General features: G+C 39.1%; 1 protein-coding gene across 1 annotated transcript in view; it reads left to right on the top strand.

Annotated features, from left to right (window-relative positions):
• Positions 1-24,617, top strand: part of STAB2 (stabilin 2) — a 922,612-nt gene that overhangs the window by 138,893 nt on the left and 759,102 nt on the right. The window contains exon 7 of the mRNA XM_044087850.1: positions 20,172-20,291. Coding sequence (XP_043943785.1) covers positions 20,172-20,291 — 120 coding nt within the window. The remainder of the gene's footprint in view (positions 1-20,171; positions 20,292-24,617) is intronic.

Genomic DNA, 24,617 nt, shown 5'->3' with positions numbered 1-24,617 from the left:
TTTCTTACAGGATGAATCCTGCATAGTCTTCATCAATGTTTGTATATGCCATGAAGAGTCCTTCACCGCCCCCCCCCCCCCCCAATGTAGGTCAGATGGATACCAGCCACTTCCTCCTATTTCCTCCAGCTGATCCTTCAGGCTCAAAAACTTAAATCTTGAGCATAGGTCATGGCAAAAGAGGTAGAGCTGGGGAAAGGTCATTTCAATGTGTTATGGGGTTTAGGCAAATACCTTCTACGTACAACTTATTCCTGGTTCACTTTCAAGAACTTTCGAACAAGGACCCATCGCATTCCAATTCTCCTCTTCAAACTTAGAACATTAGCTGCCCTTCATTGATGTAAAGTGGGAATTTGACAATGTTGATGATTCCCTTCTCATATCCAGTCATAAAGGTATGGCTTAAGGGATAACCTACAGACTGGTCACAGAACTGCTTATCAAGCATAAGCTTGCAGGCTGCCTCTGAGATATTGTACTGAAATATTTTGTATATTCTTCTTTTCTTAGCATTTCTTAGTCTGGATACAGTCACCTCTTACTGACACACAGAACAGCCTATTGTACAGCCGATCATGAATTCATAATGTTTATTTTCATTGTTTTTGTAATGATAAGTTTTACAAGTTGTGATGACATTAATCTCTATCATCTGCAATCAGCCACTCATTTTGCCCCTTGAATCAGTTTGAAACTACTCTGAGCCTTTAAAGGCAACAGCTGCTCAGTATCATTTATTGGTACCACTGAATTTCTAAGTTAAAGTCACAGATGCACACACACACACACACACACACACACACACACACACACACACACACACACACACACACACACACACACACACACACACGCACGCACGCACGCACGCACGCACGCATGCACGCACGCACGCACGCACACGCACACTCACATACTATTTTCATGGTGAAGCTAACCTGCTACACAGTAATATATTTAGCAATGTGATGTATTTCCTAAGCAGCCAATTCCATTCTCAATTAAACCAATTTACAGAGAAACAACTCAGGCTCCCACAGGCTACATATATCATATTTCTTATATAAAAAAAAAATGACCATTTGCTAAATTGCAATCAGTATTTATAGCATCACAGAAAGTGTAATTTGAACATGAAATCTTCTTCTTCTTCTTAATGGTTTCAAGCTAAATGAGCTGACCCAAAATGTACTTGTACATTAAATAACAGCTGCATGGGCAAATCATTTGAAATTTCAACAGGTTAGTTGGTACATTTCCTGTGTATGATGCATGATAAGCCAGTTATTTGAAACTAAGAAAGTTTAAAAATTAAAAAAATGTTTGAAACCATGAAAAACTGTGGGTGAGCAATGAAAGAAAATTTGATCTATAGAAGGAAGGAAGGGGAAAGAAAGAAGATAACTGGAAAATATTCTATTTTGGTAGTATGAGACTCAACGGTGACAGTGTCAATGCTTCAATAATTAAAGTAAAATCTAATAATAAACAGAAAGTTGTGAACATAACTGTAACCTATTTAAATCAGTTTTGCGAGGGAGCCATACCCTCTGTACACTGAAAAATAGAGGGCTATTCTCCCACATCCAGTTACTAATATACTTACATATACTAATTATATATGATAGCCAAAAAAATCACTGAAGATGGAGTAGAGGAAATGCACAAACAAACCACAGTTCTGAAATTAATATATATTTCACTAATTGAACTTAAAGTCTCATTGATCCAGGGTCATGATTGTAGCCCTTAGACTTTGAAAAGGTGCCAGAAAGGAGAAAAAAATGTTTGTGAAATCATGCAGAGATGCATAGAATAGGTTAATTGATGAGTTCTAATCAGACCACCAAACCAAAACATGGTAAATCCCAAAACAGCAAAAGCGAATAAGTAATAAGACCCCACAATCTTTTATTTATGATGTTGTCAAAGTTCTCCATAACTCCTGTATCTCCCATGTGGAGAGGTCCACTGCAATACTACCTCTAAGACCACAAAATTCACAAGTCAGAACAAAAATCTTAAGTTTTAGTTATTTGTTTTCATCATTTTGTGGCTTACCATTCTGGATTTGGCATTCCCAATTGTTTCTAAGTTTGAAATGTAAGACAGACAGTACTGTATAAGAATGGAAGTAATCCTTCTTCTTCTTCTTTCAGCTTTTCCCGGTTAGGGGTCGCCACAGTGGATCACCTGTCCGCTCATGATTGGCAGTGGAGTTTTACAGTGTTGAGTTGCCAGCCCGGTGCCCAACCTTCCACAGAAGGCACACACATGCACACACAAACACCTAGGGCCAATTTAGTGTGTCCAATCCACCTACTGCATGTCTTTGGGATGTGGGAGGAAACCGGAGCACCCAGAGGAAACCCACGTGACCACAGGGAAGACATGCAGACTCCACACAGAAGGCACCGCAGCCGAGAATCGAACCGGAAAACCTCTTGCTGTGAGGCAGCAATGCTAACCTCTGCACCACCGTGGCTGCCCTAAGAATGGAAGTAAACCAAAAATTAATATTTATGCTCTGACTTTACTTAGCTCATTTGAAGTAAGCCATATGTTCCTGCACTAAGTCCAGACTCATTGTGCATCCACTGATTAGTTAGCATGTGCATTCTCAGATTCCAAAAGTGCTCAATTCCCTGTTTTCTCCATATTGCGATTGTTACCGGTAACTAATGAACCAATGCCTTCAAACAAAGTTTGACAATAAGGCAATAATTCATTACATGATGTGCAGTGGATGAATGTGTGAAACTTAATCATGATTAATAGGGTCTGTATCTATTTCGACATCTGTTTCTTGGACCCAAGAAATAAGTAAAAAGGTAGAGTTAGAAACACATTTACAAATGTACAAAAGATCATTTCAGCATTAAAATAAACCCATAAAGTAATTGTGATACGTGATAGATCAAAAGTCCATCCTGTCCTAGAACAAATTTAACAAATAGATGTTCTTCAGTGAGACAGCTCAGTTAGGCAGGCATTAATTGTTGTGTACCATAAACAGTAACATATTTGGAAGTGGGGAAATCAAATCTTATATTTTTATCCTTCAGGGAATAACTTATTTTCCTTTTTTATATTGCCTTTTCCAGTACTCCAACATTCAGACATGGTCAACACATTTGACCAGGTTGTCTAAAGTCTCATCTCTTCTCTTCTGGGGGAACTGTTGATGGAATGCCTGATTTATTTTATTTTTTTTAAGCATCTGACTACTAGCAGCAAACTTTTTCATGCTTGTTTTTTTTTTTATTTTTTAAATTTTAAACATGGGTGCTGTTATAATACCAATCAGCTAAATTATTAGTAGTCATTCACCTAGAGAAGTCAATAATAATAAACTATAGAAAAATGCCAAGGTAGTATCCCTTGAGAAAGGGTGTCCACCATGGCAGCATCTCTAATTGGCATCCAGTATCACTACTTTTTTTCTTAGTTTATAAGAGAATTTGGTAAATGTTAGAAGATATATGGATTTCTGATAGTCTGACAGTTGGCACAAAGAGTTAAGGCTGTGAGCTGTAGTTCTTGTGCTGCAGGGTTTGATTCTTTCAGCCCACATTTGCCCACTATGTGACGTTGAGCAAGTCACTTAACCAGACATTATTCTTGTGTCAGCGTGAAAAAGGACGTTGCATCCACTGGGCCTACCTGGTAAACAAACGGGTATTAATTCATTACTGATGGGTATCCAATCCACTGGGCCTACCTGGTAAACAAACAGGTATTAATTAATTACTGATGGGTATCCAATCCACTGGGCCTACCTAGTAAACAAACAGGTATTAATTAATTACTGATGGGTATCCAATCCACTGGGCCTACCTGGTAAACAAACAGGTATTAATTACTGATGGGTATCCAATCCACTGGGCCTACCTGGTAAATAAACAGGTATTAATTAATTACTGATGGGTATCCAATCCACTGGGCCTACCTGGTAAACAAACGGGTATTAATTAATTACTGATGGGTATCCAATCCACTTGTCCTACCTAGTAAACAAACAGGTATTAATTAATTACTGATGGGTATCCAATCCACTGGGCCTACCTGGTAAACAAACAGGTATTAATTAATTACTGATGGGTATCCAATCCACTGGGCCTACCTGGTAAACAAACAGGTATTAATTAATTACTGATGGGTATCCAATCCACTGGGCCTACCTGGTAAACAAACAGGTATTAATTAATTACTGATGGGTATCCAATCCACTGGGCCTACCTGGTAAACAAACAGGTATTAATTAATTACTGATGGGTATCCAATTCTGCTTCTAGATATAACAGAATACTGACTCAGATTTTATGAAACTTGTTGCTGAGACCCTTCTGGTGCTTTACTGGAATTATACCTTAAGATTACTCTAGAAATGCATAACATTGCTCTCCACATTTCAGACTTCTCTGAAAACATGTTTTTCTCAAGAACTACACCAGTACCAGCAGCGGGATAACTTAAGAGCTCTTGTTTAACAAATTTGTGCAAACCAAAATACATTTCTTATTATAATGCAATATTAGCCTTTGCCAACTGCTGTTAGAGATATGTAGTTATTTTCTTTATTCTTGATGTTCCTCCTCACAATTACTCATCAAATGTTTTCATTTTCCACCTCTTCATTCTTTCATTTTTTTTCCCGTCTATCTCCTCTCAAGCTGTACTTTCTTTCCATCACTACTGGATCCGTCCAGTGCTTCTGGCACATAAGTATGCATCATTCAAGTTTTACAAGACTAATATTTAATTCTGCACATGCATCTCATATTGTAACACTTTCAAATGAATGCGTACCTAATTGAAGTTGTTTGTTGCTTTATGTGTTAAGTATTATATTAGACAGGAAATATAGCTGGGTCTTATGTATAGTGTTCTTCTAGAATCATGTTAATAGTATGGATTTCTTAAAATTGTCACTTAACTCATTGACATATGCATCAGTTGCACTGTATTCTCCTTCATGTCTGCAACAGTACTTATGTTGGCTGCCTTGTCTAATTCAAGCCTACACATCTTAAAAGTAAGTGACAGCACTATTATTTCAATGGACTATAGTTACTATACTTCAATTGCAGTATTTAGTACCATAGTTAAACAGTTTAAATGTGATATTAAGTGAACAATCATTATAAAAGATTTTCCTACATTTAAATTTACTATGACTCTGTGCTAAAGGTTATTCTTGTCCAGAATGCCAGGACTCAGGAATGTCTCACTGTACTAACTGACTTCTGGCAGGTGCTAATGAACTAATACTGTGCAGGTTGTGTATTAACTGCATGAATATTGTAGGGTTGTCCTTATCACTGCAATGTATTTCTAAGAAGTCTCAGCATTTGTCAGCCTTCATTTTATCCTATTTATCTTTAATTGGTATATCTCTGCTACTCAATAGCTTCTTATAGTACTGTAATAGTAGAGCTTTTCTTCTTGGACCCAACTGAAAATGGGGTGCATCCAGCAGTGATTAGCCTAGTTAACAAAATTAAATAAATGCTAAATAATGCATCTGGAGCTTGAAATCAAACACTTTGATCTTGTGGTTGATGTTATTGCTGATCTCATAGTCACACAGCAATTCTATAGGTCCTTGACCAAGAAAGCTAATTAAGTCACATGGCCAGGGACACTGATTTATGGCTACTAAAAATACATGACCTAGAATTCCTAGAATTATAGCAGATACTTTTATGTGAGGTTTCCACTAATTGCTATAATTGAATTGTAATTTTTTAGTACATCAATAAATAAATAGCATTAAAAGGGTTTGTAAATAGCAAAAAAGTGGAATATAGCAACATAGCAAAATATCTCTTTCACAATTAGGAAGTAAAACACATAATGCAAGCTATGTTGTATGAGTGTTTTGTATAAAGTGTCAAGTTCATGTTCAATCATTTCTCCATATTTTTTTACACCAGTTTGATAATTGAAATCGCCTTTTATCTTGTCTTATTCAAATAAAGCTTATACAAGGGCATATGATATTTAAAGAATTAATATTCTAAGGGATTTAAGTCATGTTAGCAAATTATTTAAGTATTGAACCAGATGAGGCAGTTTCTACTGGTTTCCCTGTAATGTTCAAAATGGTGTAATGCTAGTCAGGGGAAAAATAACACACAAAATTTGGGTCATTTACCTGTTGAGATGGTCTTCATAAAGTTTCATCATGATTATTATTTTTTTTGACATTCTTACACAGCTTAAGCTCTTCTTCCTTCACTTATCAAAAAATACTTTTGGGTCAGGACTGGATCTATCCTGAGACTTCCCATGACCAATAGCAAAGTGCATGTAAGTAGATATAAAAAGAGTAATTAGTATTCCCACACAAACATTGTATTAACATTAGCATTATTTGTACAGGGGATTAATGATGTTAGTCTGAGGCTATCAGTCAGCCAGATCATGCCCACTACTATTTGTCACTCTGGACAGGAATGTAAAGACCTGGGCAAACTGCAGTGAGAGAGTACAATAATTCAGTGTAACATTATAATAGTACAATTCACCTTTCCCAAAAATACTGATAATGGAGTGTCCAGTCCCCCACTATCAACTATTATTATTAGCACAGCTGAACAATAGATGATGCTAAGTGGACTGCAGATCTAAGTTGCTAAAGTAATGTGTAGTTCATAGGCACAAAATTAGAAAGGAATCTCCTTTTCACATACCGTACTTATAATCTATCCAATACCCTTGGCTTATGTGATATGTTGATTGATAATATATTCAAAATAGCCAAACATGCATGCTCCAGTATACAAAAGTCTGCTTTTTGATATAGAAAGCAGTCTGTCATCGTCTTTCATACCTCATACTTATTATGTAAGTTTTATGCCAAAGTCACTAACCACCAAAATGGACTCTGGATTTAATTTAGCAATCATTTACCTATAGCTGTAGTAAACAAGATTTCTACATCAGATGTGCAGAATGCTACTTATGGAAGTTATGGCAGTGTCAACCTTCACTGTTTTCCTTCTAATAGGAGCTTGATTGTTTAAAATGTTGAGAAAAATGTTACAGTGCATGGGGCACTGAAATGACTCTCCAAAATTGGTGAAACAACAGGCTTGTTAAGCACCTTTCTGACATCAGAAAGGTGCTTAGCAAGCTTTTGTTAAGCACACTGTCAATACTGCTAAGCACTAGTCTTGCACTAGAACATTAACAGTGCTCACTGACCACAATAGAAGACTGACAAGAAGCTGTTAAATATTTATGTTTAAGTCTGAATAAAGTGTTAGCTGGCTTCCTATTGCACTTCTTGGGTGGCCACTCACTGTGTGGCAGTAATTAGTTTGTTATAGCTTTCAAAGCTATAAAACACAGTGTTTTTTTCTCTCACTTTTGTAGTATGTGGGAGCAGGTGAAACTCCATGCAGTACAAGGAATTATGTTTGGTCTCAATGATCATAATTTGAGAAGTTTATGTGTTCTCAGCCTGGAAGATTCACCCCATGTGCTTCAATCTTGAGGTGACTTTCTTGACATCCATGTCTTGAGCACATATGACCTGAGACCCAATCCTAACCCTCTTTGTTAAATTCTAAAGTAGCTACACGCAGAGGAAGAGATTTTAAAATGTTCCAGCTACAGTGTTTTAGGGTGGAGGTAAATGTGCCCTTGTTGAAATTGGGCAGGTTGTAAGCTAAGCTGAAGTTGTAATACATGAGTGTAAAGTTTACAAGTCCAGTAGCAAAACTGGGGAGATGGTAACTCAGAGTGCTGAGAAGAGTGCCACCTAAAATAATATTACTGGAGTCAGTAGTGAGAGTTCAGTCAAGAACTGATTCCTTGTTGGTCTGTATATTAAATCTTTTTTCAATGTTGCTTACTTGTAAAAAAGGTCATTTAAAATTATATTGTGTGAAGGAGATAGAGAATTATAAGTTCTGGTATACCATTCATTGTTTAGATCATCTAAAATAAGAGTTTTATTTGGGATATGTGTAATTACCAATGTCTTTTGCTGTGGGCATACTATTTTCTGGGTGAATATACAGTGCAGTGGTACAGAGACTTTTAAGGGTATCATGTTTTAAGAAGGTAAATAAGGTTTAGGAAAAAAACAATTTGTTGAGGGCATCTTCGGGTGAGGGTCAGTTAGGAATTGCAATGGGAGCTAAGATGGTAGTGGAGGAAAGTTAGTATTGGTGGGATGGAAGGATTAAATTGGGAAAAGTAGGAGGGTTGGGAGGAAATGAGGTAAGTGAAAGGAGGTGCTTAACTGGTTTTGTGTGAGTGTGACTGGGTAAGGGATCAAATTTTTGTGTGAACTTGCTATAGTGCAGGGTTACGTCCAAGATGACCTGTAGGTACGCCAGTGAACAGGTAGGCCTTGGATTAATAACTGTGCATGGAAAAGGTGGGTATTGTTTGTTAGAAAAGTTTTCTCTCTCTCTCTTTCTCGCTCCTCTCCTGGAGAACTGACAGTAAGAAGATACTTTTTGAAAGGAGGGTTAACTAGCAGCTTCAGATATGTTTTAAAGTATATTTATATCACTTTAATTTTTTTTTTTTAATTTGTTTTCTTATCCAAATGGTTTATCTTAGTGAAAGTATTATTTTTCATGAATGCCGCTTGTAATGTTATAAACCAGATGGATTATAATTGTCAAGTAGATGTTTCTCTATCTGCTCACATTGATTTTAAACTTTCATGTGTTCCGCTGTCTATACCCTTTCCACCTAAAGTGTCAAAGTATGGATAAATATGCTGAATATGCTGAATGAAATGAAACAAAATATAAAACTTGTTCAAACTGTTGTAGCCAAAAGTGTACTTTAATATTGCAGCAAACATTTATGGTAGATGACTTTATTTAAAAATAACAATTTAGATTTGAGGCTTGCGAATGGCTTTTCTTGGGCCGTGAGTTATCTGGTTAATGGGTGCCCACCCTCACATGTGTGGTGCAATGATAACCATCACATACGGGGTGGCGTGCCTCTCAACTATACAGATTATCACAGAATGTCTGGATTTATGCCTTATATTTTGTTCCATTTTCATAAATTGTGGTTTTCTTGTAAATTAGTGGCAAATTATTCAAGGCTGCAGTTTAAAAATAATGGCAGCCATTTGAGTTTCAGAGTATAGATTCTTCAGAACATTCACACTAATGCAAAACCTGTTATTCCATCTAATTTTTAAATTTGCAAGAGCTATATATAAAAAAAAATTGTCCCTATTTTGGTCCTTTGTCCCACTTTTAGTTGCTTTGAGAGGTTGAGAGGTATGTGGGGTAGCATGGACCCTTGGTTAGTGGTCGTAGGTGGTGGTGGTAGAATACCATGGTATTTTCTGTGCTGGTGTGGTTCCACCCAAGCCATGACTGGCTTTTTGTGGGCTGTGAGTTATCTTGTTAATGGGTGCCCCTGCATATGCATGGTGCATCAATAGCCATCACATGTGGTGTGGTGTGCCTTTCAACTGTACAGGCTATCACAGAAAGTCAAGAGTTATGCCTTTTATTACGGTCCATTTTCATAAATTGTGGTTTTCTTATATATTAGTGGCAAATCATTAAAGACTGCAGTGTTAAAAAATAATGGCAGACATTTGAGTTTCAGAATGCAAATCCTTCAGAAAAGGTGAGCTAATGCAAAACCTGTTATTCCATCAACTCTTTAAGTTTGTAAGATCAATATATAGAAATTGTCCCTATTTTGATCCTTTGTTCCACTTTTAGTTATGGCTTTTTGGCCAGATTTCTTGCTTTGAGTGGTTGAGGGGTATTTGGAGTAGTGTATTGGCTGGTTAGTACCCCTCCTCCGTACTGAGAGTAGTACTGTGTTTAGATTGGATCAGGGGAATGACAAAATAAAAGAGAGAAATGGAAGAAAAGTACAGCTTTCTGCTGAGGCACAGGCAGAGCATTGCAGACTGCAGACCTGCTCTTGTTGTCTGGCAAGGTGGTCATTAGTGCTGGTAGTAGGACACTGCAGCCTCTCAGTGCTGGTTTGGTTCCAGCCAAGCTGAAAATGGCTTTTCGTAGGCCACAACCTGTCCAGTGTAATGATTGCCTTCAGCGCATGCACTATGCAGTGATAATGTAAGCTGGGTAGTGCGGACAACTGGGTTACCCCTTTGTGTATAAAAAAAAGAGCTCCATATGCTTTTGTTTTTTTTTTCATTACTTACAACCTTCCATCCCTTAAATGAGGAACTCAGCCACATAATGTGGAACAAATGGGTGGCATGTGGTACACATAATAATGATGTGTTAACAGTTTCAACTAGGAAGGTTATGGGATGGTTAACTACGTTGTTTAAAAAAAAAGGTCCATTAATGAGGTATTAGGATTAAGTGTTGAGGTGCCTATATTTACCTCTACATTTATGTCATTTTTTTATTCTCTCTCTCTCTCTCTCTCTCTGTCGTAGAGTACTTACCATGCTCTTTTCTTTAGGCAGATGGCAGAAGCACAGGACTCATGGCAGAGATAGGTAGCCATTGTTTCGTAGCTAGAAGAACTGTTACAAGAATTACCTACCACCAAAAACATGGCTGCCAAAGAATCTGGTGGGTCCAGTCAGAAGGGAAGATGACAAGTGGTAAAGAACAGGTCAGTGGCCCATAGGAAGCAGGCATGACAGTCAAGTGATGCTGTCATGGTGGAGGTGCCAACTGTTGGAGCACTGCATAATACAAGGCAGGCAATGACACATTGTTGGGAATTTATGTAGGCATAGGCATGTCAGATTTGGTTCAGTCGGGGAATATTTTGGGGGTAGAGAAAGGTGAGTCTGTCAGGAGTATGGTGAAACTGTAGGCACCATAGAGGGTTGGCAGAGGTTTAGTGAAGGGGCAGGTCCAGGGTGAGACATTCACTGGAGAGGGTAACGTAAGTTTGGCTATAGGGAGTTTCATGTCATTGGTTGGGGGAGTCGCAACTACATGAAGTTGGTTCAGACTTTGAGATCTGGCCGAATGATTGACTAGCTAAATATGCCCTGGGCAAGCCAAAGGAGCTCTCTTTCTGTCAGATCATATACTGTCCTCAATTATGGAAAAGAGCTGAAAGAGAAAGTATGTAGATATTTTTGAGTTAATTGATGCAGAAGGGGTCCAGTGTTTGTGGGAATTGGAAAATGCAAATAGTAAATATCTTTTGGTGGCTTCAGCAGCCTTGGGCCAAAAGAGAATAGGTAAGCACATGGGAAAAATTGGGTGTTAGACTTTGTTTATTACATGGTAGCATCGTTGGAAAATATACTGCTTTGGCCTTGCCACTCTTGCATTATTTTTCAGAATCTGTCATGTGCAACACCTACTTGTGGGGAGTGCCATGTTATGCTGTAATCAGAGGTTTTGGAAGTGAAAAGCAGTAGACCAGTGACTTCACTGGGGAATTTTGGCACCCTTATTTATGGCTGGCCAACATGATAGATAACTTAGGAGTCATTAATAGAGGGGGTAGGATGGGGGAATTGGGAGGAGGTTTGTTTGGCCGTTAATGCAGGGCATTGTTAATTGGTGACATGCAGATTCTCACATAGGTTCATAGGTAGGTACTAGGCTATCAGCCCTGGGGCCTATACAAGCCCAGCCAGAAAGGTACCCTGGCTTTTGCCACCCAAGAAAATTATTTTCCTGTGCCACTGTCAAGCAGAGCCACAGAGGTGATCCCCGGGGTGAATTTCCTATTTCCCATCCAATCATCAAGATTTTTCTTGAAGAGTGCTAATGAGGAGCTTTGTTTGATATAGATAGGTAGTTTATTCCAGAGTATGGGAAGTCTCTGGGACAGGAATCTATCCTCCGGCATGTTCTGTTTAATGTGGTGACAAGGTTTAGGTCCCTAGAGCGTGTAGCTCGGAGGGATTGGGATTTCTTTAAGTGGAGCATGTCCAACAGCTCTGGGTTTGACATAGCTTTGTATGTTAGGCAGAGATCACCTCTGAGTAGGCGATATGCGACGGAGTAAAGCTGGAGTTTTTTGAGACGGTTCATGAGGGCATCTGTTTGAGGCCAGTAATCTTCTTTGTGAGGTATTTCTGTGGCCTTTCCAGTTGTTGTAGATGTCTTGTGAGGTACATACCAAAAGGGGCATTGTACTCTATAATGGGTCTAATGAGTGATGAGTAGTGGGGAACAATGACCACTTTTTTTCTGGATGAGAAACCTTTTGTGATGAGGTGTGCCCCATAGAAGGATTTCCTGACTACTGTGGCAATGTGATTATCAAAGGAGAGACTACTGTCCACTTGTGTTCCAAGGTCTCTTATCACACTTTCAGTGTTAAGTATACTACTGCCTATGTTGTAGTTCATGTGTACAGATTTTTTACCAAAGGGGATGACAATGCACTTTTTGGCATTGAGCTTGAGGCCATGGCTTTGACACCAGGCATCTGTCTCAGAGAGGCCCTTTTGTAGGATGTCCACATCGTTAGGAGTTTGATTATGGCTCCTAGTTTGCAGTCATCTGTGAACTTCATTAGCCAAAGACCTTCTGTGTTAGCCTGTACTTCAGAGAAGTAGATACTAAACAGGAGAGGACCCAGGACTGAACCCTGTGGTACTCCACTTGTCACTAGTCTGAAGTCGGATTTGTAGTCTGCTACTTTCACAGTGTGGGCTCTGTCAGTGCCCAGTTGGCAACTCATCTTGTGGCATAGGGATTTATACCTAGTTTAGTGAGTTTATCTATAATTCCAGAGTGGGTGATGGTGTCAAAAGCCTTGGCAAGATCTAGATAGGCTGTGTGAACCACCTTACCCTTGTCTACGGCTTTGGTGACTGCTTCAAAGAAGTCTACTAGGTTTAGGAGACATGATCTGCCTTTTACAAACCCGAACTGGGTGGGATCCAGAGTTTGGAGATTACCAATATCTTTGTTTATAAGTTCCATGATGATACGTTCCATGGCCTTGCCAACCAGGCTCGTCAGGCAAATGGGGCGGTAGTTCTCAGGGTCCGTGGTGGCTCCCCCCTTGTGGAGTGGGATAACTGTTGCTGTGCGCCATTCAGCAGGGACAAAGCCTGAGGTGAGGCTATGATTGAACATGGTACTTAGGTGGGGTGCCAGTTCGTTCTGTAGTTCATGTAGAACGCAGCCTGGGATGTTGTCTGGTCCCATGGATGCTGTGTTCTTGGCTTTGGAGAGTGTGGTTTTTACCTGTGCAGCCATGATTACAGGAACTTTGCATTCTTCCGGTATAGAGATCGGCTCTTTATGGGGTGAGAGGGGGGTAAAGTTAGCACTGAACCTATCTGCCAGGATGTTGGCAATATCAGTTGGGTCTGTATATTTAGTGCCATTGTGCTGTAACTCAAAGCAGATCTGAGTGTTGCCATTGAGATTCTTGACATAGCTATAGAATGCTTTGTGGTTGTCTTTAGAATCAGTGGCGATTTTGTTTTCGTAACTAGCTTTGCAGGATTTTATCAGAGATTGCAGCTTCTTACTGAGGCTGACCAGGGAGCTCCTCCACTCATGGGATTTTACTCTCTTTTGTAAGAGTTTCTTCCTTCTGTTGTACAGTTTGTTTATGGCAGGGGACCACCAGATTGGCTTCCTTTTTTTGGAGGATAGCGTCTTGGCTCTGTTTGGGATAGCACGATCCATGCACTCATGTAAGTGCTTATAAAGTGCAATTGTGTAGGATTCAGTAGTCATAACTGTATTGTCCATCTGCATGGGTGTCATGAAGTTCACCACTTCTGTCTTAAAAAGCATGAAGTTGGCTTTGGAGAAATTTTTTACCATGGTTTCCTTAATGGGGGGTGGAGGCAGGATGTGCATATCTAGGGTAATTAGCTTATGGTCGGAGCGGACCAATGAGGCGTTGACTTCAGGTGTGAAACACCGGTCACTCATATTGGTAATGACTAGATCCAGGATATTGTTGCCCCTGGTGGGGGTGTGGATAAGTTGATCCAGGGCATTGGAGTTTATGAATTCCAGAAAGCATTGAGCGAAGGAGTTGGTACATGAGTAGTTTTCCCAGTTAATGGTGGGGTAGTTGAAATCACCCATTATTAGAGTGTTTGGTTGAACCCTAATATTTTCCAGTACATCAAGAAAAGAGGAGTGGGAATCCTGGAGCATGGTGGGTGATCTGTAGCAAGCTACAATTTGGATTGCAGTTTTGCCCAGAGTTAGTTGCACTTGGATAACCTCGGATGCATTATGCTGAGCAACTAGCCTCGAGGTGTGGATATCCTTAATGAATATGGACACACCTCCGCCTTTGGTGTTCCGGTCCAGGTTACATGGCCGAAAAGTGTGGTATGAGTTATAGCCTGGTAGTGCAGAGGTGCTCTCTGGAGCCTTGAACCAGGTCTCAGTCACTGCACAGATATCAATGTTCTCCATTTTAAGGAGTGCCTCGAGTGAGTGCATTTTGAGATTTAGACTTCTAGCACTGAGTAGCATCACCCTCAGTTTTTGCTTGCCTGTTCCTGTTATGGTGGTGAATTTGTCATTTGAACCTTGCCTAAAAAAGCCACTATAGGAGCGGCAAGAACCTTAGCCAGTATCCGGAATCCCAGGGGTGATAGGTGCAGGCCATCTCTGGCAAAGCATCGTGGTCTGTCGACCATGTCATCCCAGGCAGACAGATACTGGATCCCTTTAGAATGGCACCAGAAGCTTAGCCAATTGTTGAAGTCACTCATTTTGTCCTTGTACTGCATCATCCTTCTGGGTGATGGCAGAATGCTACTCAGGGCTAGGGTCATACCTGCCTGGGCTATAAGACTGGAGAGCTCTTCCATGTCTCTTTTCATGTAGTCCAGGGAGGTATGTCTTAGGTCATTCACACCAAGATGGACAATGACAGAGTCATATTTGTATTTGTTGTGGAGTGACCTGAGTGCATGGGTTATGTGGCGGATCCTGGCACCTGACAGGCAGCTGACAGTAACCTTCTTAACCTTCTCCTTGTTTAGCCTGGTGAGTGGGACATCAGTGTGCCTGACTGTAGAGTCGCCTATGACTAGTGTGTTGGGTACGTTGTTTTGCCTTATTGGCTGTGGTTGAGTGGCACACTGAGTCTGTGGGCTATGTGTCATTTGGGTTGTGTTGGGGGGTGGAGGTTGCTTGAATTTCTGCTTTGGAGGTCTCTGTTGCTTGACCAGATTATTATTCAGAGCCTCCGCGAATGTTTTTGTGTTTCTATGTGTGGATTTTGGTGGTGTAGATTTAGTGAGACTATGTGATGAGTGTGGTGTGGTGCAAGTGTTTACCTTCTCTTCTTGACTGTCAAGTTCAGTCTTGATTGGAGAGAGCTTTACCTCCAGTTTGGCTAGATTAAGTGCATCTCTCACAGGTTGTAGTGTTGGGTGGTAGGAGGAGAGGGTTGTCTGTGTACATGAGGCAATTTCTACATTGCCCCAAGATGCCCAGATTCATCAGATAGACAAGAGAGAACACTGGGAGCTGACCCTTGGACATGCCTGAATAAAAAAACTATTTTCCTCTAGAAAAGTGAGGAAAGTGAGTACAAGAGCTGTTTTTTCTCTAAGCAAGTGAGGAAAGTAAATACCAAAACTGTTTTCCTCTAGGTAATGAGGAAGGTTGAGTGCTGTAGTAATTAGTAGGCTATTTAGTGCTTACAAGTTCTGAACAAGTGCTGATCACGAATAAGCAAATTCAAGTGCTAAAAGTAAGAATCTGTATCTGGAATAAACTAGTTACAGGAAAGGGGGGAAACAAGTGCAAATGGGGCTTTTTAATCAGAAAGTTGAGAGAGATGGAAAAACTGCCCAAACGGCCAATAACTACAATTTCTGGGCCAGGACCACTCCTTATGTGGTAGATAGGTTACCTAGTGCTTACCACTCCCACTGATAAACTAGAAGGCTTCCCTCCAACACAGAAAGCTTGGGGGGGGCTCAGAAGCTTACATACAGTCCTGGATACAGCAAATCTGAATCTGGGCTACACTAGTTACAGGAAAGGAATTTTTTTTTGAAAGTGTGCAGGAATGCATCCATCTGGGCAGTGTGGCCAGGGGAAGGGAAATCTGGTCAATTCAACTTCACTTTCATCTGACTTTGGTGGGTTACCTTCATTTTTGTAGGATTTCAAAGTCTGTGGGGTAGGGAGAATTCTGGTGGCCAGAGGAAGGGGTGTCCTTTCATGGAACAAGAAGAACAGCAGGGAATGCAGTTTTGCATTAAGGTGGAGGCAGTGCAGTGGATGCTCAAGCAATTTCCTGATGTGGTAGTTGCAGAGGAAATGAATTATTGGATTTTCTCTGAGATTTTCTATCGAGTCGAGGGTTGGGGGAATCGATCAGTCTGTTAGAATTTGCATTCAGTGCAGGGGAAGGAAGATATTGTACAAGGACTATTAGAGACGTAACAGTGGACTGGTAGGCTATTGGTCCCTTTTGCCCCCATTTTTAGCAGTTTTACGGTCTTGCCATTAGGTTTGGCTCCTAAGAAGTCGGTCTGTGAATTTAGTCTGACCATTTGGCTGATCCCGAGGAGAATTCCATTAACAATTTCATTTCAGTCAGCTGCTCATGCAATTTCCTGATTCAGCAGTTGAAGTTGAATTAATAGATGGGTTTTCCGAGGGATTTTCTATTAAAGCAGGGGTGGGAGGGGAGGGATGAATTTGTAGGAATATGGGTTCCTTGCAGGGGAAGGAAGAGATTTTGGAAGGCTTGGTGATGAAGGAATGGCAAATGGGTAGGTTATTAGGTCCAGGGTATATTCCTCCCTTTAACAGCATTAAGGTTTCCTCCTTTGGGGTTGGTTCCTAAGAAGTTGGCAGGGAATCACATTTTTGATTTTGGTCTTATTCCGAGGAGAATTCTGTGAATGATTTTATTTAAGGAGCTGACGCAAAAGTCAGTTATGCGTCTTTGGATGATGCAATGCAGGTCATTCGGGAGATTACAGACCCATGGTTGGTGAAGGTGGATATTGAATCCACTTTTTGTTTATTATTAGTTTGAGTGAGAGGAAGAGAGGCCATTGCTGGGCAGGGGGTTGGGTTTCAGTTTTACTTTGATAAGGCTATGCCAATGGGATGCTCGGTGGCCTGTGCTACTTTGGGAGGTTTGGCTCTGCTTCCATTGTATTTGGAAGCAGTCTGGGAGTAACCAAATGTGGTATGTTATCTGGATGACTTTCTAAGAGTGGGTAAAGGATTTGACAGAGCACTGGATGGTATACATCTGTTTTTTGGGGATGTGTGAGGAACTGGGTGTTCCATTAGTTAGGCAGCAGGTAGAAGGCTCAAGGAAGACATTGTTTTCTGGGATTGCTAGTGGATGCAGGCCATGGTTTGTTTTGTTTCCTAGATGCAAAGGCAACATGTATCAAAGAAAAGATTTGGTGGGAAATCCAAGGCCAAGGTGTGGATTAAGGGGCAGTTTACCCAGGTTGTTGCTTTTATAGGAGAATGGCCTTTTGTTGAATGGGGAAAAGCAAACATCATTGGATGAGGGTTAATAAGTTGATGTGGGCCAAATAAGCATTGTGATTGTCTTTTTGGAGCAGTATAATGGTATTGATTTTTGTCAGGTGGACTGGGTTGTTTAAGGGGATTTGCCATTATTTACAGATGAGGCAGGAATTATTGGTATGGAGGGCTTATTTTATTTTGGGGGGAATGGTTTGTGGCTCATTGGCCAGCAGGATAGAAGGATGGTTGGAGAAGGGATGGAGGCTGGTTGGAGTTAGTTCCAATTTGGCTGTCATTGAAAGTCTAGCAGGAGAAGTTGTGGAGGAAAAGGGTTAATTTTTATTCTGTCAATATGGCAGTGGTTTGAGCTCTGCTGCTGTCAGATGAGGTGTGTCAGGTTGGCTTGGAATGATCAGATGCTTGGCATGCGAATCCTGGGTAGCTTTTAAAAGGAAGGGTATGGCAAGGCATTGCAAGATTTTATTAAATCTGGGTTGCAGCTGCCTGAAGAGGAAGGAGTTTGATGGGAAGGAGTGTGTTAAAATATTTGGTTCAGGCTTGGGAACAAGGTAAGCCAGTTCAGTCGGTCAAGGTGACTTTAGCTGCAATAAGTATAGTTGCACGGGTGGCAGGGTATGTGACTTTACTATATCTGTGGTTTGTATGTTGAAGTTTTTAGGTAGGGTTGATAGCATAAGGACTGACAGATGATAGCCATTGAGGTATTTATATTATAGGGCATTAGGATGTCGATGACAAGGATCCAGTTTGGTACACAGAGGATGGAGTACACCTGAATGATTTTGGTTTGGATTTTAATGTACACTTAGGTTGGTTTTGGAGGGGTTGCTGAAAGTTTTGGAGTGAATGAGGGGGAACAGCCTGTGTCAGGCTGGTTGGTGGTGAAGAAGGGCAGGCTTGTCCCTCTTCTGTTCCCTCTCTGGTGGTGTATGTTTAATTTAATGAGTTGGGGAATGAAGGTGAGCAAATGGGACGCTGCTTGGTAAGTAAAAGTAAGCAAACAGGGGTGCAAATGCTTAATTCAATGAGTTGGGGGATGAAAGTGAGCAATGGGATGCTGCTTGGTAAGAAAAAGTAAGTGAGCAGAGGTGAGGACACTGCTTGATGAATAAAGTAAGTAAGCAGAGGTGAGGACACTGCTTGATGAATAAAGTAAGTGAGCAGAGGTGAGGACACTGCTTGATGAATAAAGTAAGTGAGCAGAGGTGAGGACACTGCTTGATGAATAAAGTAAGTGAGCTGAGGTGAGGACACTGCTTGATGAATAAAGTAAGTGAGCAGAGGTGAAGACACTGCTTGATGAATAAAGTAAGTGAGCAGAGGTGAGGACACTGCTTGATGAATAAAGTAAGTGAACTGAGATGAGGAAGCTGTTTATTAGGCTAGAGTGAGTGGAATTACACTGTCCTAGTAAATAGTTATATGGATACCATGCTGTGATAAATACATTAACATGTTCAATAAAGGTATGTTTATGGAAGTTTAATAAAGGTCGTCAAATGTCATTTGGTGTGATGTGTTATTGAAGTGGACCGAGACAAATGTGGTTTGAGAACAAACCAATTTGTCCATGGACATCTTCAGGTGAGGGTCAGGTAGGAATAGTAATGGGAGTTAAGAGTTAATAGTGGAAGAAAGTTAGTGTGGGGGGGGGATTAAAGGGTTAAATTGGGAAGGTAGGATGGTTGGGAGGAAATGAGGTAAGTGAAAGGAGGGGTTTAACTGGTTTTGTTTGACTAGGTAAGGGATCAGATTTTGATGTGAACTTGCTACGCGCTCTCCCTCTCTCTTTTAGGAACATTGAGGATTGCATGGTTATTTCATAGGTTTGGTGTTTAGGTGGAGAAGAGGGGTAGGCTTGTCCCTTTTCTGTTCCCCCTCTGGTGTTGGATGTTTAATTCAATGAGTTGGGGAATAAAAGTGAGCGATGGGATGCTGCTTGGTAAGAAAAAGTAAGTGAGCTGAGGTGACAACGCTGCTTATTGGGCAAGGGTGAGCAGGGTTACGCTGTCCTAGTAAATGGTTTATATGGATGTCATGCTGTGACCAATACATTAAAATGTTGTTCAATAAAGTTATGTTTATGTAACTTTAATAAAGGTCATCAAATATCATTTAGTGTGGAGTGTTATTGAAGGGGACCAGTTCAATGAGTATTTCTGCATTGTTGAACTGAAGACCCTTCTGGGGATATTGAGAAGGCTGTGATTTGTTTTGGTATATAATTGTGACAACTCCAGCTTTTTATACATTTTCATTCAGCTTTGTGGACATTAATGCCTGGAGAAAGAATGTCTTTATTTCTTGAATTTCAGGTTTTAATGTTTCACTAAGTACTAGGATGTTTAGGAAACAGTGATCTGACCAAGTGTACAAATATGGGATCTTATTGCATATGATTCTAAGATTGATGTGAAAGAATTTTACCTCATTTCACATATTTTGATAGAGTTGGTCACAGAGCTAAACTTACACTTTCACACTGTTTGATAAATTAATATCCTGAGGGTAAGCTTTGAGGCAAATAATTAATATATGTTTACTGGAATCGTTCATCCTTCTGTAGTCAGGTTTGTAGAATTAAAAGAAAATGTACTGAATTTAAAATAAAACAAAAAAGAACTCTGAAATTTGTCAGTGGCGTCAAGTTTATGTTCTTTCCCTGCAATAAAAGTAGTCTGGAACTATAGTATGAGTAATACGCTGTAGTAGAAAGTATAATCATTTATTTTCTATTTTTTATGTTCAAAGCTATCCCGGAATGTGAAACTATGGCATGCCCACAGAATTCCAGATGCACCTTACTGAGTACAGGAAGGCTGGCATGCATGTGCTTACCATATTACACTGGAGATGGGAAGAAATGTGAATGTGAGTATTGGATAACAGTAGCACCTATCAGTGCAAATTTCTGAGCTTCATATAATGGCACACTTTTAAATTGTAAACAAGGACAATTGGTGAGAAATGTCTGTAACTCCAATAGCATAAAATATTAGATGTTATGGCTTCTTTTTTGTTACTTTTATATAAATTCAGGAATTTAAATGAGTTATTAAAATGCAGAGTTTGATAAGAATTATGAACTGCATCTGCCAGTGACAAACTCCTGTCTTCTCTTAATACATGACTATTATGAATTATACATATGTCTCATAGCAGTGCCTGCATTTCTATTCATACATGACAATTATGAATTATACATATGTCTCATAGCAGTGCCTGCATTTCTGTTCATACATGACTATTATAAATTATACATATGTCTCATAACAGTGCCTGCATTTCTGTTCATACATGACTATTATGAATTATACATATGCCTCATAACAGTGCCTGCATTTCTGTTCATACATGACTATTATGAATTATACATATGTCTCATAACAGTGCCTGCATTTCTATTCATACATGACTATTATAAATTATACATATGTCTCATAACAGTGCCTGCATTTCTGTTCATACATGACTATTATAAATTATACATATGTGTCATAACAGTGCCTACATTTCTGTTCATACATGACTATAATAAATTATACGTGCCTCATAACAGTGCTTGCATTTCTGTTCATACATGACTATTATGAATTATACATATGTCTCATAACAGTGCCTGCATTTCTGTTCATACATAACTATTATGAATTATACATATGTCTCATAACAGTGCCTGCATTTCTGTTCATACATGACTATTATGAATTATACATATGTCTCATAACAGTGCCTGCATTTCTGTTCATACATGACTATTATGAATTATACATATGTCTCATAACAGTGCCTGCATTTCTGTTCATACATGACTATAACGAATTATACATATGTCTCATAACAGTGCCTGCATTTCTGTTCAAACATGACTATTATAAATTATACATGTCTTATAACAGTGCCTGCATTTCTGTTCATACATGACTATTATAAATTATACATATGTCTCATAACAGTGCCTGCATTTCTGTTCATACATGACTATTATGAATTATACATATGTCTCATAACAGTGCCTGCATTTCTGTTCATATATGTCTATTATGAATTATATATATGTCTCATAACAGTGCCTGCATTTATGTTCATACATGACTATTATAAATTATATATCTTGTAACACTGCCTGCATTTCTGTTCATACATGACTATTATGAATTATACGTCTCATAACAGTGCCTACATTTGTGTTCATATATGACTGTTATAAATTATACATATGTCTCATAACAGTACCTGCATTTGTGTTCATACATAACTATTATAAATTATAAATATGTCTCATAATAGTGCCTGCATTTGTGTTCATACATGACTAATATAAATTATACATATGTCTCATAACAGTGCCTGCATTTCTGTTCATACATGACTATTATAAATTATACATATGTCTCATAACAGTGCCTGCATTTCTGTTCATACATGACTATTATGAATTATACATATTTCTCATAACAGTGCCTGCATTTCTGTTCTTACATGACTATTATAAATTATAGATATGTCTCATAACAGTACCTGCATTTCTGTTCATTTGTTTAACTTGGTAGTATTTATTATAGACATCTAAAGTAGTGTCACATCTGTTGTACCTACATCTTCATGATTGCCCTGCATAAGAGATGTAGGAACGCATAGCTCATACCTGATGTTTTTAAATACATCAAGTGCAGGCTACAATGGAACATCTACAGACCGGCAAATAATGTTTCCAGGATGCATACATATTAATCTCTGGTAGTGATATATCTGTTTCTGTGTGTATCGTAAGTCCATACCGCTCAATCTCTTAGCGCAAGAAATCTAGACAAAGCCATGAATAAAAGTGGGACAGAGGCCGAAAAATAGGGGCAATTTTTAAATATTGGTCCTACAAAGTTAGAAAGTTGATAGAATAACAGGTTTTGCATTAGCATCCATTTTCTGAAGGGTATGATGTCCGAAGCTGAAATATTTGACATTATTTTATAACTTCAGTCTTCAATGATTTGACACTAATTTGCCAGAAAACCACAATTTTATGAAAGATGGACCAACATTTTGAGGCAAAAATCTGGACATTCTACAAAAATCTGTACATTTGATGCGTATGAGTCATAACCTTCACCCCAATAGTGATGTTTGTTTATTGCCTTTTCCTGACTTGGTAGGTATGTCTAACTAGGCTCATATTCTGTTTTGAGAGGAGACACATGGTCTTATTTTTATAGTGTTCTAACATTTTCCTGTCCATCATATAGCAACATGGTCACTGCTTGAAAGAGGATTCCTTACCTCAAGGTATTTAACCTTTATCTTTGATTATGCTATCTAGAACTCTCTGTTTGCTCATGTCTTCCTAGGCTAGCAGTGTGAATCTCTCCTGGTCTATTGTGTTGATTAAATGACTTAGCGTCCCAGACTTGGATTCTGGATTTTTTAAGACCCTTTCATGCACACTGATATAGTCCATAAGCATGTCCTTCTTTTTCCAGACTGTATTTAATTATTTATTTATCTGTTCTTATTATTTCATTATCTCAGCTTTCTGCTCTGGTGGTCAGTATATTTTATCAAGACAAGACCTTTCTGCTCCCTTCTTTTTTGACTGCCTGGAAAGTAATTTTTTCTTGTCACTGAAGTCTGTCTTATGCCTTCTGTTCTTTTCTGTCCTCATACAGCTCAGAGTTTATACCTTGCTTCACCTAGGGTGCATCACTTGTGTATATATCTTTCTACTTTTGTCCTGTGTGAAAAAGTAATAGCCTCCAATCTCCCTTTCTCGTGTCTCTTGTATAACATACCCAGCTGTCAGTTAGACTCAGTATACTGACCTGTCTATCGGTATTACAGTTTGCAGCTATAGCTCTCAACCTGTTAGCACAAAAAAATCTGGAAAAAGCCAAAACTAGTGGGGAGACAAAGCCCCAAAAATAGGGACATATATGAAATATTGCGCTTATAAACTTAGAAAGTTGTTAGAATAAAAGATATCATGTTACCAATACATTTTTTGAAGGATAAAAAGTCTGAAACACAAATGCCTATCATTATTTAGTGAATTCAGTCCTCACTAATTTGTGGAAAAAAATCCAGAAAATCACAAATTTTATGAGGAACAGAACAAAAATATGAGGCAAGCAATCTGGACATTCTGTGAAAATCCGGACACTTTAAAGGTATGCTTGCAGCTGCCCTATTCTCTGTCTCGGACTTCTGGCACTGTTTATTCTGATCCTCTGGATGTCTTCTCATTGTCTTCAGTCTTATTATCTGCCTTTCTTCTTAAGATCTTACTCTTTATGTTACTGGCTGTTTTTATTTTTGTTTTTTTCTGCTGATATCAGTTCATACCCAGTTGATAAGGAGTAAAGTTATACCTCCATTTTATGGGAAAAGGAGACTTCTAGATCTTACATTGAAAAGTACTGGTTATTACCTTGTTTTGTTAAGTCCACTTCAAGCAATTCACTAATTAGTCCAAACTGCCAAACTTTCCCTGAGGTTGTATGACACTGAAGGTTCTTATATTAACTAAGGATATGCAGACATGAAAGCCCTTTGCACACCCAGGCCACCAATTTTCATTTTTATTTAGTTGTTTATTTTGCCCTTGGGTTTTGATAAAATGGTCTATCACTGGAAGACTCCTTAATAAATGCTTATATAACCATATTAGTGAGGGAGTATGGAGTCCTCAGTCAAAGGCCATAGTGAGACTTTTACTTTGCATACCATGGTGTGCTTCTTTTAAAAAAATAATTAATTCACTTTTATGCAAAGATGTATATTTATTCTAAGTATGTATGTATATATATGTATGTGTTTATTTATTTGTTGCTCCAGCCTGTCATGTCAGATTTAATTTCAATATTTTCAACATCGGAAGAAGTATGCAATACCTGGGGTTGGGATGAAGGGAATGCATTTGGGAGTTAGAGTACCTTCTAGAAATAGGAGTAAAACTCCAAAAATGAAGGCTTTGAGCTGCCCCAAGTATGAGGGCATGGTAGATATTCAGGAGATAATAACAAATATTACTATGCTGTATTGCAGGTTATTTTAAAGGGATGTTTCTTCTATTTAAGGTAATGAAGAATGTGACAATTGGGCAACTGGTAGTACCTATACATGGAGGCCAGTTCTGGAACTTTAGGAATCCCCTTATTATGTGTGTGTAGATACTAGGAGAGGAAATACAGTGAGAAAAATGGA

Source organism: Protopterus annectens, chromosome 11.part0 (genome assembly GCF_019279795.1).
Source record: "Protopterus annectens isolate FY-2018-M chromosome 11.part0, PAN1.0, whole genome shotgun sequence".
Lineage (NCBI taxonomy): Eukaryota > Metazoa > Chordata > Ceratodontiformes > Protopteridae > Protopterus > Protopterus annectens.
Note: the sequence above shows the minus strand (reverse complement) of the source record. Positions and strands in the feature narration are given on the sequence as shown.